The sequence below is a fragment of the Pterocles gutturalis genome, unplaced genomic scaffold (genome assembly GCF_000699245.1).
Source record: "Pterocles gutturalis isolate BGI_N339 unplaced genomic scaffold, ASM69924v1 scaffold44854, whole genome shotgun sequence".
Classification (NCBI taxonomy): domain Eukaryota; kingdom Metazoa; phylum Chordata; class Aves; order Pterocliformes; family Pteroclidae; genus Pterocles; species Pterocles gutturalis.
Window position 1 is genome coordinate 19,622 of NW_010134819.1, and position 15,089 is coordinate 34,710.

At 37.7% G+C, this 15,089-nt stretch overlaps 1 protein-coding gene across 1 annotated transcript; it reads right to left on the minus strand.

Moving 5' to 3' along the window:
* Positions 1 to 844: 844 nt before the first annotated feature.
* On the minus strand, positions 845 to 14,156 carry RAB18 (RAB18, member RAS oncogene family). The gene is made up of 7 exons (XM_010081699.1): positions 14,149 to 14,156; positions 12,633 to 12,688; positions 7,729 to 7,790; positions 5,692 to 5,755; positions 3,762 to 3,880; positions 3,609 to 3,675; positions 845 to 2,111 (listed from the first exon to the last, which is right to left on the minus strand). Exons 1-7 carry the CDS (start codon positions 14,154 to 14,156, stop codon positions 1,930 to 1,932), a joined length of 558 nt encoding a protein of 185 aa, XP_010080001.1. The 3' UTR covers positions 845 to 1,929.
* Positions 14,157 to 15,089: the final 933 nt, after the last annotated feature.

Here is a 15,089-nt window from a genome sequence, read left to right on the forward strand (position 1 = left end):
GCAGCTCCTTCCTTTAACAAGAGCTGTCAGATCTGGCAAAGGCAGAATGAAAGATTAATCAAGGTCCTGGGTTAAAAGGACCTTTTATCAAAAATAGAAAACTAAGTCTCTTCTCAACATAGGGATGCACTCAGACTAGGAGAAAAACAGGTATGGAAATAAATTCCAGGCATCTGCCAACATTATGATGCTTGCCCAGTATTACTGATAAAATACTAAAATAAAGTTATTCAGAATTTTAATGATCCTGCAAGTTTTCTCTACTGCTAGCTTACAAAAACCAGAAATCCTTTGAACTCAATGCTAATAAACAAGATTTGCACAGCCCACATATTCTGCATAGAACAGTAACACAAATATAACATTTTAATATATTTAATATTAAATTTACATATTTAAATTATCCCACTGCATTAACAATACTATAGATACAATATTTTGTAAAAACAAGTAGCATGATTAAGTTTTCCTATTTTGGTATTGTTTTCTAGTAAGCGTAAAACAGAACAGAAAAAGTTTCTGTGTGAAGGATAAAGTGTTTTTTAACAGAAGCAGCCCAGACTGGCTGCAAAATACAGATCAGGTATGCTGCCATTTAAACAAAACCTTGCAGCAATAAAAGGTACTGTAATTCACTATATTTACAAGAAACTGACAGTTACCAGTTGCACTGTAGTGATTATTAAAAAAAAAAAAAACAAAAACAGGAAAACAACCCAAAACCCACAACGCAGCATCCTTGTCCTTCAGAAATCAGAAATAATTTGTAAGAAGGGAACTTGTTTAAACTGTATGTGCTAGAAAATATACAACTCTAGAATAGGAAGAGATTAGAAAAGTTGAATACTGTGGAAAAAAAATTTATTAATCTATATAAGTCTTCTGAAACAAACCATTGGCTTTGATACAGTAAATTCAAGTGAATACTCATTGAAATAGTAGTTGCCCATACAGAGGTCAAGAAGCCCTATAGCTTCCCATTTACTGTTGTGACAGGAAGTTTTATTTCTGAACAAGTAGCCGCACAAAGCAGACATGTGATAGAGATCTTCACAGCCACAGTGAGCTACAGTTTGAGATAAAGTTATATTACAAACATTTAGGAAAACCAGGCATCCATACTGAAGTGTGGCAAATTGATTCACAATGAAAGAACAAAGATGTCATTCAGACCCCTTGCCAAAAATGAAGACTTTCTACAGCAAGTCTAGAGTAGACTGCATCATAAAAACCTAGAGTGCAAGAATACCACAAATTCAGTATATAAATATCACAGGATTAAAACTCCATCAACTGAAGTGATGATTAAAAAGAAAAAAGGGTGTCCCTCAGCTTTGCAAAGGAAGCTTTCAAAGCGTCTCTTCAAGAAGGTGCTGACACCAACTATGGCCTGTGACAATTTGTATTTTAGACAGCTCTGTTGAAAGACAAAAGATTAGCAGATTTGTCTAAGAACTGCATAATCTTGCTGGTTTTATTACCATAAAAAAGCATATACTAGAAGAGATTAAATGGAGCATTTATAGCTCATACTGTTTCCAAGATCTGTGCACGCTATATAGTTCTATAATTTCAAGAGTATTTAAAAATAAGACAAAGAGCAGACAATGCAGTAATGTGTTTCTGTTAGATGGATTTGTTTAGAGTAGTTACATGATGAATGTATACAGTTGTAAAATTTTTAGTGTATTTGTTCTTGCACATTATTTATGCTACTTATAAAAACCTGAAGATTGCAAATTGGGCATGCTTACCATAACATTTTCAAACTGGGAAAGCTGCAGAACATTTTTCCTACAAGTGTTCACTGCCAGGATACAAAACAAATATGTGCAAACTGCAAGGTCCCTAAAAACAGCATTTAATGAATTTATGTACAGAAAGATGTCACTATTTGTTTAAATACGCAAAGAACAAGCTTCCCAAAGTTTATAACACAGAACAATATCCAGCACATGCTCCTCCTCCTCCTCCATATCCTTCTTCCTTGTTTGATAACTTTACACCTCTGTTTTGGCTCTCACTCTCCCACAGTCCAGGAGTCTGAATGATTTTTTCAACAAGTTCTTCAAAGGCACACTGTACACCATCACATGTTTTTGCACTTGCCTCTGGAGAAGGGATGCAAGAAGTCAAGCGTTAGCATAGTTTCCAGTAACTTGTTTAGTATTTCTCTTTCAAGCCTACAACCTAGACTTACAACTTCTAAATATATTCTATAATAACGTAGCAGTGCTAAAGTTAGCAGGTATGCAGATTTCTGTCACCACATAAGGCAGCACCTCAAAAGAATCTCTGTAGAAGAGCTTCCAAGTTGAATGCCACAAGAATATATGGAGGCAGCTATAGCTTAGCTTTATTTTTCTGTGGAAGGCACTTCAGTAAGAAGAAGGGAGGGTTCTACTAACTTAAGATGTCCAATAAATGTGGTTGCTGTTCTGTATTTCAAATCTGTATATTAGTCAGAACTGCAGTACCATCATACCATAAGCAGCAAGGATTCATACTGTAGGATTCTGGCTCAGACGCAATGATATAACTCACCTGATAAAAAGCAATAAGGTATCTAATTTCTTTTGCAGTTTGCAGAATTCTAGGTAATTTCACTCAGGAGCCTTACCTTTGGCTAAGACCAGGAAATCTACTCAGAGGGTATGAGAGCAACAGACACTATCTGAAACTGTTCAATCCCACCAAGGCTTGCCCTGCTCTTCTACACAGCTATGCAGATACTTAGCGTATGTTGCATGCAGTTACATATATATATATTTAGTTATAGTTTAGTTTTCATGTTTATTTTCATTTTCCATGCATTTAACAGCTTATGCCTTAACTTGGAACTTCTATTTCCACATCTGACACTGCAGTGAAAAAGAAACACAGCAAGGCACTAGACAAAGATATGCCATCAGAGATGAGGAACCTAAGTCTACATGACAATGAACTGCTTTGCTACTGGGGTCATCCTATAGAGTAATTTCTGATGATCTTTAAATGAAACGTGTTAATAAACTTATGCATAAAGAATCACTTCACCATCCACGTTATCATTACAAGGCTTTGCCTACAAGATCCATCTCATTTTGTAGCAAGATGAGACCAACACATTTGTTCCGGTCATGACTGTGTCATCATTCAGTCCCACCCACCATTTATAAGTTAATTATATTACTACCTGTTTTTACATCCCAGTTCTAATACAGATTTCTGTCAAGTACCAGCTCTTTTGCTATACCGAAAGCTGGCCACCAGTACCAGTTTTCCCCTCTTTCATTTTGCTTCTGCTATTAATTTAGGCAAGTAGGCTGGGAAAAGAAATCATACAAAACCCCAAACCTAAAACAGGTTTTGTCAGACTACAGCAGAGCCTGTGTTCCACCCTTAATCCTTATGCATTTCAGTATACTCATCCACAGTTAGAATACATATCTGGAAATATTTAGGGACAATTTTTAAAAAATGGTAATACCTATTATCTTTGTAAATACTGCAGCGGAGAAATATCATCAATTGGATTGTACACATAAAGACTATCAGTCCTACAGAAGCAGTACTTTTCATTATGTAACAAAAATCAAGTAAGATCTCTGCAGATACCTATAACATACCTATGAACAACATGGAATGTTTTCTTGCAAATTTCAGACCTTCATTTCTGTCAACTTCACGGTTTTCCTATAACAAGACATAGCATTACAACACATTATTAACAAAATACACAAGATTAACAAGATTACTTACTGTAGTTTAATTCAGTTTACCTTATCAATCTTGTTTCCAACTAGCATTTTCACTATGTCATTCCTTGTGCAGTACGTTTCCAGTTCATTTAACCAGTTATCCAGCTTGACAAAGGTATCTCTTCTTGTGACATCATAAACTGAAAGACATTAGCAATTTAATTCCCCAATATTTTTCCACAAAATACAGCTTACATTAAAAAAAAGAGTAAAAATTATGGCTTTTCAAATTAGAAAACCAAAGGACTCCCAAGGATTTCAATTACAACAAGATGACAATTGGAACAAAAGTTGAATATCCACCAGCTCAAATCACTGGTGATATTGATGCAGAGCAACTCTAAGATTCAGTCACCTACTATTCTCAGACTAATTTATGTTGAGACACCCTAGTTTACAGCTAGAGACTATCACTCTCCAAAGAATTCTACAGTCATAGACCTCTGATGCAGGATAATTATTAACATCTCTACACAAAGGTATTCAAAGAGGATTGCACGACCTTCTGCACTGAGTTAACTAGTGGTAACTAAGACTTGTATAACACCACTGCTATGGTACTGACTTCGTTAAAAAAGTAAACTGGTCACCAAATCCTCAAAAGTACCAGTGAACTACTGAACTTTCAGCATTTCAGAGTTTCAAACTATTTAGCATTTGTGTGGGATATTGTAATAAGCCATGCTAGAAGCAGAAAGGGCAGACAAAAAACAGATTTTGTTAAACCTAAACTCCACTACTCAGTGGCTAATAGCTACCATTTCAAGCTATTGAAGTATTCTTCCCTTCATTCTCATGCCCCATGTGCAGACAGGCCTAAACAGCTGGTTTCAACCAAATCTATAGATTGGCTTGCAAGAACAACCTTATTTTTAGGAAGACATTTAACAAATAAATAGTCAGAAGACAGTTATTGAATAAAGTCAGATCAAATCTCAACAGCAGAACTTTCTAGCTCCCAAACAGTGCTTGTTTATTATTAAAGCTTTCAACAGTATGTAGAAGGTTCAGTGCCAGCAACTAAGAAGCTTGACAAGGCATGCCTTGACAGCATCTTCTTATACCATGAAGATAATGCAACTCAAGACTTGGGAAACTGTACATACAAAACAAAACCCACCAGGAAGTCTCATGACAGAGGTTATTCCAAGTTTAAAAATTTAACTGGACACACTAACTTACCAAGAATCTCTCAAGTCAGATGCAGCTTCAAAAAAAAAATTAAGCTTACTTCCCTGCCCTTACTTTAGTTAACTCCACACTTCTAGCAGCAGAGAAGCAGAACTTCAGAACTCAGGGCCTAGTTAACAGGCCATATATGAAAGACAAGCAAAAGAGACTTCACTGTGAAGTTGCAATTATAGAGTTTGGCCTGGGTTCCTTCCACACAGATTGATTTTTTTTTTATGCTCCAAGCTAGTCTTTTCTAAATGATTCTGAATGTGTAACATCCCATTAGTATGGAGACACAAACAGCAAAAAATCCCAGCCAGACCCCACAGTGTTTGTATTAATTGCATTAGGAAATAGGGAGAAGAAAAAGAGAAAGCTGTATACATACTGATACGGAAAGAATACACTGAGAAGAGAAAAATCTCTTTTTGACTCTGGGCTCAGAAAGCACAGGCAAAAAAACAAAAGTAATAAATAAAAGGCAAATTCCTGGAAGCACAAGGACAGCTCCAAGCTACCCCTTCAAATAGCAGCAGCTTTCAATCTCATGCAAAAAATCAGTGGTTCTCAAGTTGGTGAGACTGACTACATGAGATAGAGCCCAGATATCAAATTCAAGATCCTTTTCTATATGAATTGTGATGATTTTTACTGATTGATTTTTCACAGTGAAAGATTTTTACTATCTATTAGATATTACAGAAAAGTTATATAAATTTGTATAACTCCAATGCATGAGAAACCACAAACTCAAAATAACATGCAAAGCTATACTTACCTAGGATAACACCTTGTGCACCTCTATAGTAACTGGGTGTTAAAGTTCTGAAACCTGCAGTATCCTAGAAAGCCATTAAGAAAGTTCCATTATTCAGAAATTGAGCAGAACCTTGTTTAGCTCTCACATATTCTGCTTCTAATAAACACACAAAGTAAGACTCGACTCAAAGTATATTCAACTACCAGATTAACTCAGTTTATACCCTTCCCTGCTGTTTTACTGCACATTAACTGTGAGATTTTATGTAGTCTGTCCTGGAAAACACCTTTAAACTGTCAGTTGTACTAAATACATAGCAACAAGATAGCCATTTCTGTGGAAGCATTTGTTCTGCAGCTGGTACAGCAGCAACCCGCAAGAAAGCGGCATAGATGCAGTACTAACCAAGATCTTGTAACAAGGATCAAAACCCACAGCAACAAAACTAGCTCCCTCACTTGAAACACCTTGGTCCAATTCAATTTGATTCAGTGCCAGGGCACATGCATTCAACATGCTATGACAAAGCAGAAGCAGAAAAGTCAAAGGTTTTTCTGTTAAGTAAAGCTGAATTTACATCCTCAAATTTGAAGTGTCAACAGCTCTGCAAAAAACTCAAATATTAGAACACTGTTTTCTTACCAGAGATTAAGTTTAGTACACAGTCATTGCAGACTTTATACAGAGAAGATTTAAATAACTTAATCCAAGTTACCCCAGGTTACAAGCAATACATTAAACATTGTGGATTCAAAACAGTTCCCTGACAAAGAACCTGAATAACTGAACTGGACTTCCAGCATTCTACAAGTCACTTAGTCAATCCCACACATGTCAACCTGGTTTTGCGTCATGATACAGCTTTACAAGTTTTTCTTTTCCAATTTACCCCTGAATTATTTCTTCGTATTCACCAATACAAGAGAAGATAAACCCTAAATTAGTCCTAGGTAATAGCTTTCATCCCATGATCACTCATCATTCTGCTGTCAGTCTGGTTTTCCTCCCAGATGTCTATTTGTCTGTCAAGTTGTCGCAGTTATTTTCCTTGACAAGCGCATTTATTTTAGTGACGATTACCATTATCCCACTAAGACATAAGTCCTCTTTGTTAGTCGATATATGAAACATCCTCAAAGCAACAGAAGTATTGCAATATATATTTCATTTTCCACTACTACTTCCTAAAGAAGTAAAGGTCAGGTATCTTGCTTATATGAGAAACAAAGTTTTATTTCTGTTCAGTAAAAGAAGTCACAACTGGGTCTGAATGTTCAAAAGATGCTTCAAATCACACAAGCATGGAGGCTGGTTTGCCGAATAGTGAGTGTCTAAAAAATAAAAGCTTGGCAGTACTTTTTCTTTCTTCACTTGCCAATTTAGTACTCCTATAGAAGATGTTGAACACACTAAGGCTAAGATTACAAACACTGCCTCTCCCTCTTTCAGCTGCATCTGCTACAAATAACACTGACCTGGAGCCTACAAAAGTTTTTGTATGAGAGATATAAAGTTTTTAGGCTAAAAATTGTTTTGAGAAGTAACTTTTGAGCATAAATTGAGTACACAACAGTAATTCTTAACCTCTTAATACACTGCTAACTTTGCCCGAAACATTTAGGTTAAGCAGTGCACCCTTTTAAAACCTGTCAAGTAGAGACAAGAACAATGTATACAAGGAAGTCTCAGATTAGCGAGGGCTAACTCTTTAGAAGTCAAACAATTAATTACCCATTAAAAAAATCCCAGGAATGGCCATATTCACTGCTTTAAAGTCTGACTGATTTAGTGCCATTTTATTCCTCCTTTTCTCTACTCCTCTCTCAACCAGACGTGGAATCAGTGCTGCAAAAGAAGCTCATACACAACAGAATTGCCCCATTAACCAGTTGTCCCACAGTTCATTCCACCTTTTGAATGGTTCAGTATTAACCTCCTATGCTTCAAAATCACCTTCATATTAAACAGAAAAGGATTCTATACAAACTGTACATTATACAAGCCATCACTATTCCTAAAGCAAAGCAATACATTAAGAACTTAGGAAAGACTTACCCATATTGCCAGTTTAGCTTTGTTTCCATCAACTGAGATAGTTTTCACCTTGAAGTCCACACCTAGAGAGAAAAAAATATTTTAGTCCTTCAAACATACTATTGCTATTTTTGAAGGAGAAAGGACAGAGAAAAGAAAAAGAAATCAAACTCAGAAAACAAGTTGTGTTTTTACAGGAGCAGGAAGAGTAAGTTCCATTAGCTTATGACCCTTGCTCAAAACTCAAGGTTTTGTTGCTGACAGGCTTTTGCAATGGCTTAAAAGGCCCTTGGGCTTTTGACTCAAAATATTTTATGGAAATAAGGCAATACTACATTTCCTCTATTAAACACATATTTCAGGACAAATATTCAAGTTTATAGTTCAAATGGATTATCTGTCTACTCATTACTCATATATGTGTTCTCCTCGAGTACGTTTCAAGGAACAACGTACTTTCAAAATAAAGAAGGAAGCTGCATTCAGTTAGCTATTTGCTGTTTCCCTATCTCAAGACCCATTCAAGGTGATCACATGGAGGTAAACCGATATAGACTTATCTACTACATAATTGCTATCCTATTAGAAATAATGTTAGATGACAGTAACTGCTCTAACAAACACATCAGATAAACTTCGGATTATTTGAACACACAGTATGTCTCTTACAAGGATTCCAGCAACATTAGGGATGCACCAATACCATGCCCAGTGACCAAAAAAAAACGGACAACACAGTAAAAGTTCTCCTGTTGATACATCATCTACCTCAATATCTGACAATTCCCCCCTCCCTTCTTTTTTTGGTAATACACAGGAACTAGCAGCCTACTGCTTGCCCAAGGATAAGCAGCACAAAACGCAAGCTAAGGAAGACATTAATGACTGTTCAAATTCAAAGGATATAGCAACACACAGAATCATAGAATGGTTAGGGTGGAAAGGACCTTAGAGACCATTGAGTTCCAACCCTCCTGCCATGGGCAGGGACATCTTCCACTAGCCCAGGCTGCTCAAAGCCTCATCCAGCCGGGCCTTGAACACCTCCAGGGATGGGGCATCCACAGCTTCTCTGGGCAACCTGGGCCACTGTCTCACCAGCCTCACAATAAAGAATTTCTTCCTAATATCTAATCTAAATCTACCCTCTTTCAGCTTACAACCGTTACCCCTTGTCCTCCCACTACACTCTTCGACAAAGAGTGTTTCCCCATCTCTCCTGTAGGACTCCCTTCAGTACTGGTAGGCTGCTATTAAGTCTCGAAGCCTTCTTTTCTCCAGGCTGAACAACCCCAATTCTCTCAGCCTGTCCTCACAGGGGAGGTGCTCCAGTCCTTTGACCATTTTCGTGGCTCTCCTCTGGACTTGCTCCAGCAGGACCAGGTACACACAGGAGTTCGAGAGGCTGAATACAGTTAGTATCCATTTTGCTATAATTTAATCCTTAGCTTACAAATAGCAAGTAGCTGGAAGTATGTTTCAATTATTTTGGAGTGACTCTCACTCCCCACCAGGCAGCAGCCCTGAAATGAAGTAGCAGTGTGGAAAGTCGATACCTTTATATGAACAACTTTCAAGTGTAACTGCAAACTTTTTGCACTTTGACTTTCATACTTGCTACAACAATAAGAATTTCTGTTTTAACTATTCTAGCACAAAATGTTTAAGTAGGGCCTCATAAGTGTGTTGCACTTACATTCCCAAAGCCATGCAGATTACAAACAAGTGCAAACAGCTGACAAAATACATTTAACTTCAAGTCACAGAGGGCATATAGGATACTTAAGAAACTGCAGACTTATGATTTCACTGCAACTGAGGTTTAAAAGAGCTTTATTGTTAAAAATACACACAATTTTTATCCCATGGTTTCACAGCTTCAGCTCACTAGTGCTCCCTGAAGTGTCAAGGGATTTTCAGACTACATTCTGCACTAGAAGAAGCCCATAACCTTTATTTCAAGCAAAATTTTGCCAAAGTACATTAACTTTTGCAATAACTGAACAGAACTCCATTTTTTCAGGGACTAAGACTCTTAGTCCCTATCTTAACAGTAATATAATGCTCCAAGCCATGAGCAAGGATCGCACATTATTCTAGGGTCATGTTCACAGAAAAGAATAGCCACTATTAACACCTGTTCTTAGAACTTCACTGAGTTCATATAAGACTGCTACACTAGCAAGTTAACTCAAATTGATTCTAAAGAGCATCCTGTCCTGTCAATTTTACAGCACTCAGCATAACTTTTAGACTAACAGAATCTCTTCTTCCACTGTAACTCCATATTTCTTTTTCTAAACTAAAAAAATCACCATTGCTCAGCCAGGATGTCGAGCAGCTCATAGTGCATTATTTTATCCATTAGCCTGACATCAAAACCTGTAACTGTAGAAATTACAAGTCTATCAGATACTTAACGTGACAAATCAAAAGTATGTCACAGTAGTTTCAATAAGGAAAAAAACTTTCTTCCCTTAGGACAAATGGGTGTATTTTGAAACCACAGCTGGCTTAAAGTTAAAACGATAATGCTTTAGAAACCAAAATAGTGACTACACCCCATGTGTTATAGACTGATCATTGAAAGGAACAAGTATGAAAATTAACTAAGAGCACAGCAAAATATATCCTTTAAAGTGATCAAGATATGGCAAATATAATTCTAGTAAACCAAGGAGCTCGATACATACAAAAGCCAGTTAACAAAAAGAAATATTTTAAATAACCAGGATTTTATCAGTCTGCCATAAAAAAAAGGACAAATAGAAAAAACACAAGACTCAAGAAAATCTTGTTAAACTGAACAAACAGGGTATTTATGTTCCCTAAATACTTCCGTGAAATACAGACATGTTTGTGAAAGAGGTGTCAGTTCTAAGCTTGCAAGAGCAGTGTTTCTACCCTTGACAACAGAAAACTAACAGTGCTTTCCACCATGCCTTGGAAGGCAGCCAGAAACAAGACAGCACTACTAGACTGTACTCCCGCATTTCGACACCTACTGCCTCAGCACTACACACTAACATACCATGGACTTACAGTCTGCAAGGAATAGCTTTGTCACCTTCATGCTGCTCTCACAGTTAGACCAGCATGCCATGCTGTATTCGCAGCAAGTGCAAAACCAGCTAGAGTGTATTATTTGTGTTGCAGGTGACTAACAAGTTGGATAGCTTAGAGTTGGAGGATTCTAAGTGCAAGGAGGGCTAAAAAGTTAAGAGACAATATAAGTAAAGACAAGCACGAGCAGTAAGGACAACAGAAAATAGTGGGGTATGTATAGTCTGATAATAAGTAATGAAGCCTGGTGAACAATGTAGCCTCAAGAGAATGCAAGGAGGACAGGAGATCTGCTAGGTCGAATAAAACATGGTTAATCCCAACTGCAGCTACTGAAGTCAAAGTATTTACCCAAGGCAGCTTATTTTTCTGAGAATAACACAAGTTTCTCAAATAGTGCACTGATGTCAGTTTTTGACATTGGTAAAGAGTATTATGCATGAACAGCAGAATGGAAAAAAAAAACCACAATTAAGAAAAAAAAGCAAACACCACAATACAGATGCCCACACTGAGACTAAACTAGTCTGTTGGTATCCAAAACATCATGAAAGCTAAAGTATCTATTCTGCACTGACTGCCTGGCCCACATGGATGACATCCCCAGAGAGTAACATGATTTGAAGTATATACAGTGCCAAAACCATTTAGATTAGAATACAAGGTTGCCATCTTCACTACATGATCTGTTCCATTCCTGTTTCCTTTCACTCTATCCTCCCTCATCAACTGAGGTAGGGCTTCTTGCACAAGTTCATTTTTTATGAGCAATTAAATGAACAAAAATAGGCCATATTCCTCCCCATAGCTGCTCAGTGCTCTACATGGAGCAGTACTCCTAATCTTATGAACATTAATGAAAAATAGATTAATTTATTGACTTCTTAACCAATTAGACAGAGCTGGCTTTGTTCACCAACAGCCAAGCTCAAAGAAAAAAAAATATGTAAGTCCTTAGCCAGAACTCTTCCTACAGGGAAAGTAAAAAAATGCAATTGAAATGCATTGTGTGTAACAGTCATCTATTCTCCATTACTTAAGTTATTAATTTGGCACAGAGCTGCATCACATTCTTAGAAGTTTCATTTTGCTTCCTTTGACAACCATCCACATAGTGTAACCTGCATTCTGGGTCACTCTCCTCTAGCACAACTGACTTTACTGTTGGTAGGTATCATACCAACAGAGCAATGACACATCACTGCTATTTTCAAAGTAGCTCTAGATTCCTGACTCTCTTCCATTTTTCTCATGAGTCTACCTGCCAAGGAACTGACAACTAAGTAGGAGAAAAAAGACACATTGTAATTTCTTTCCCTGTGGAGGAACAGCAGAAGCCACACAGAGCCCAGTACACTCTAGTATTATCAGGAGTTGCAAAAGCTAACATCCCCTACTAAAGGGAGTCTTAAGTCTCCTTAAGATAGCTACCAAGTAGCATATTACATAGAACACACGTTCTGGACAGTAATACTACTATTCAAACAACTTGATAGCTATTTTGCATAGTAGGAGACATAACAGTAGCTCCTATATTTCCATTTTAGCCTGAAATGCTGGCAAACGGCGAACTCCAGGTTGTTCCACTAGAGTTTTTCACTGCCCATACCTATGACTTGCACCTTCATGCTAAAGAGTGGCAATTATATCCGTTTGCTTAGACAAGGATATACTTTTGCATAAAGGGGACAACTACAGTCCAGCACAGTCAATGAGTGCTGCACGCTACAACTGTGTCCACATCATTCTTTCCAAAGCAGACATGTCTGAACTTCACTACCGGTTAGACAAGTCTGAACAAACTACAATTCTGTACTGAAGCTGGCAAAAGTTTTTGTAAGGTAGCATCAGCATGTACTTACCAATCGTTGCTGCAAGTTCAGGGTCGAATGTATCATCTGTGAACCGCAGCAGAAGGCTGATAGGGAGGGGGGAAAAAAAGGAAGCGTTACTATGGTTGCATCATATCCAAAGCTTGCCAGAAGCCTATAAATTACAAGTCTGAAAGTAACAGCAAGATCACACAGCTAAATAAAAACAGATCTAATTTTTCTATAATTTCTCTACCACAAAAAGCAAAGAAGGGAACATGAAAATAATACAGCAGACATGCTCTGACAGAAGAGCCCAAGCCTCTTCTCTGCATGTATTACCCTGTATGTCTCTTTGAAAACAAAGTACCACACAAGTTGTCAAGTCAGTTGCCTGAACAGTCACATAGTCTGATTCTCAAAGCATTTTACTTCTAACTTGGTCTATTTTTGTGCTCTCAGAATTCAGTACAAAAGTAAGATTTTTGTTTGTTTTTTCCTATTGCCTCACACAGTATTTCTGTAAGCTTGAGAAGAAAATTCCACGTCAGCTTTTCACCTCAGAAATAACTCTTTGAACTGGGCATCTGCTGGAACAGTAAGGACTACACCCATCAGAAACAAAGACACTGAAGTTTAAGAGTACAATTAGCTCACCATTGGTTTATGATTGTGTATCTTTTGGTATGCAAGGACTTTCACACACACAGCACTTCCCCCTATCCTGATAGATATGTTTGCTACAAATAGAAGAACTGCTACAACCAACATTCCCCAGCATATCACACTATTAGTATGGTCCCTTGAAGAAGTGCCCATAATGCCACTGTACTTGTGCCAAATGTTTTTGCAAGAGACAAGGACTCTCAGCATAGAGTTTTTTAAATCACCAGTCTTATGCATCTGTGGCAAGTGTATATTACCATGTGGCAGACAGCTGTTTGCTATGACTGATAACTTCTATTCATTTCCAGGCTGGAGAAACAAAACAAAAGCCCTATTTATTTTTTGGTCATCACCCCCACTCGCCCTGTTTTTTCCTCTCCTCTCTTCTCTTTTTGCATGTGAATTTAGCAGCCAAGTCCTTTTTAGCATTTGGACACAGTCCTGCATTGACAGAAAAAGTGACTACTGAAATTCCTTTAGTTCAATAAGGCTGGGTGGCAAGTCTGAAGTTAACCATAGACCTACCTTTTTTTCCTTACTCCAGAACCTCAAAACCAAATGGTAGCTTTATTTACCAAAGAATAGTCAAAATTAAAAAAAAAATTGATAGCACATAGGTTTTTATTGGTAATTTCAGACAGCTGTATCAGGACTCTATTTCAGGACAGCTATTTTTAGTTACAACCGAAACCTGTTTCACTCAAAACAAAATATGGAACCCTCATACTGCTACTAGAATAGAAGCATCAGTTTAGAAGTCTTGAGTGCTAAGCCCAGTCAACTTCTACTTTCACCACCTTTCTTTCATATGCAGATATCCTCTTCTACAAAATACAGCACATTTACAGGAACCAGGTTTAAGACAGCATTTGGTTCAGATTTCAGGACTCCAACCACTTACTACGCCATGCTAACACAAGTTTAGCATCTGACCTTTCCTAGTCAACAAATAGGTATGTGACACAAATTCAGGAATAGTTCAATAGCAAGTTCCTGTACCTGAACAACTGCAGTGTTATCACTTCACGGCAATTTTATTTCCTTTACATAAAGTCTCTTTTAACAACTTCTCTGATGTGAAGAAATAAGCATATAAGTAGGTATACAAAAATGCCATGCATACTGTGTCTCAAGAAAAATTCTTCCATAGGGCCACATTTAAAAGCGATGACCTCAACTGAAAGAAATTTGCTCAGCTCACATCTGTCATCAGAGGCCTACTGTACCAGATTATCAATTCCAGTAACTAACTCAAAGCAGCGACTGACAGATTTTTAACAAATGAGGGGTTTTTTTCCCAATTAGCAACTTAGATCTTATTTAGGGTCATAGTAGAAGACTCAGATTATTGCCACAAAAGCATTAAATTGAACGTGTCTAGTGTGCTACACTCCCACATGCCTTCCTGCATTTGTATCCCGCTTTGTTTATTAAGATCTATGGCACTAACAAAAAAAAAGCTGAAGAAAAAAGTTACTAAAAGACAAAAAATGTAGCTTAGACAAAAGCTATGAAAAGGGGGATGGGCGGAAGGAAATCAACCTCAAAGTACTTGAGAAAGTGTATAATTACTCAGCAGGAGAATCAGTGGTAGAAGCACTTCACTGCCTACCTTATACACCCCTGTTCGCCCTACACCCAGCGCTGGGTAACTTGTGACTCTACACGTACACATTATGTACCGGATTGACCCCGAAGTGCTATGACAGTGTACAAGCACACCCCTCTTCAGACGACACAAGGCTGCACAGCACATAGGGAGGCCCAGCTCCCCCTGGCCAGGCCGGCAGAGCTCTGCTTCGCCTCAGCTTCCAACTGGGTCAGGCAGACACCAGCCTCCCC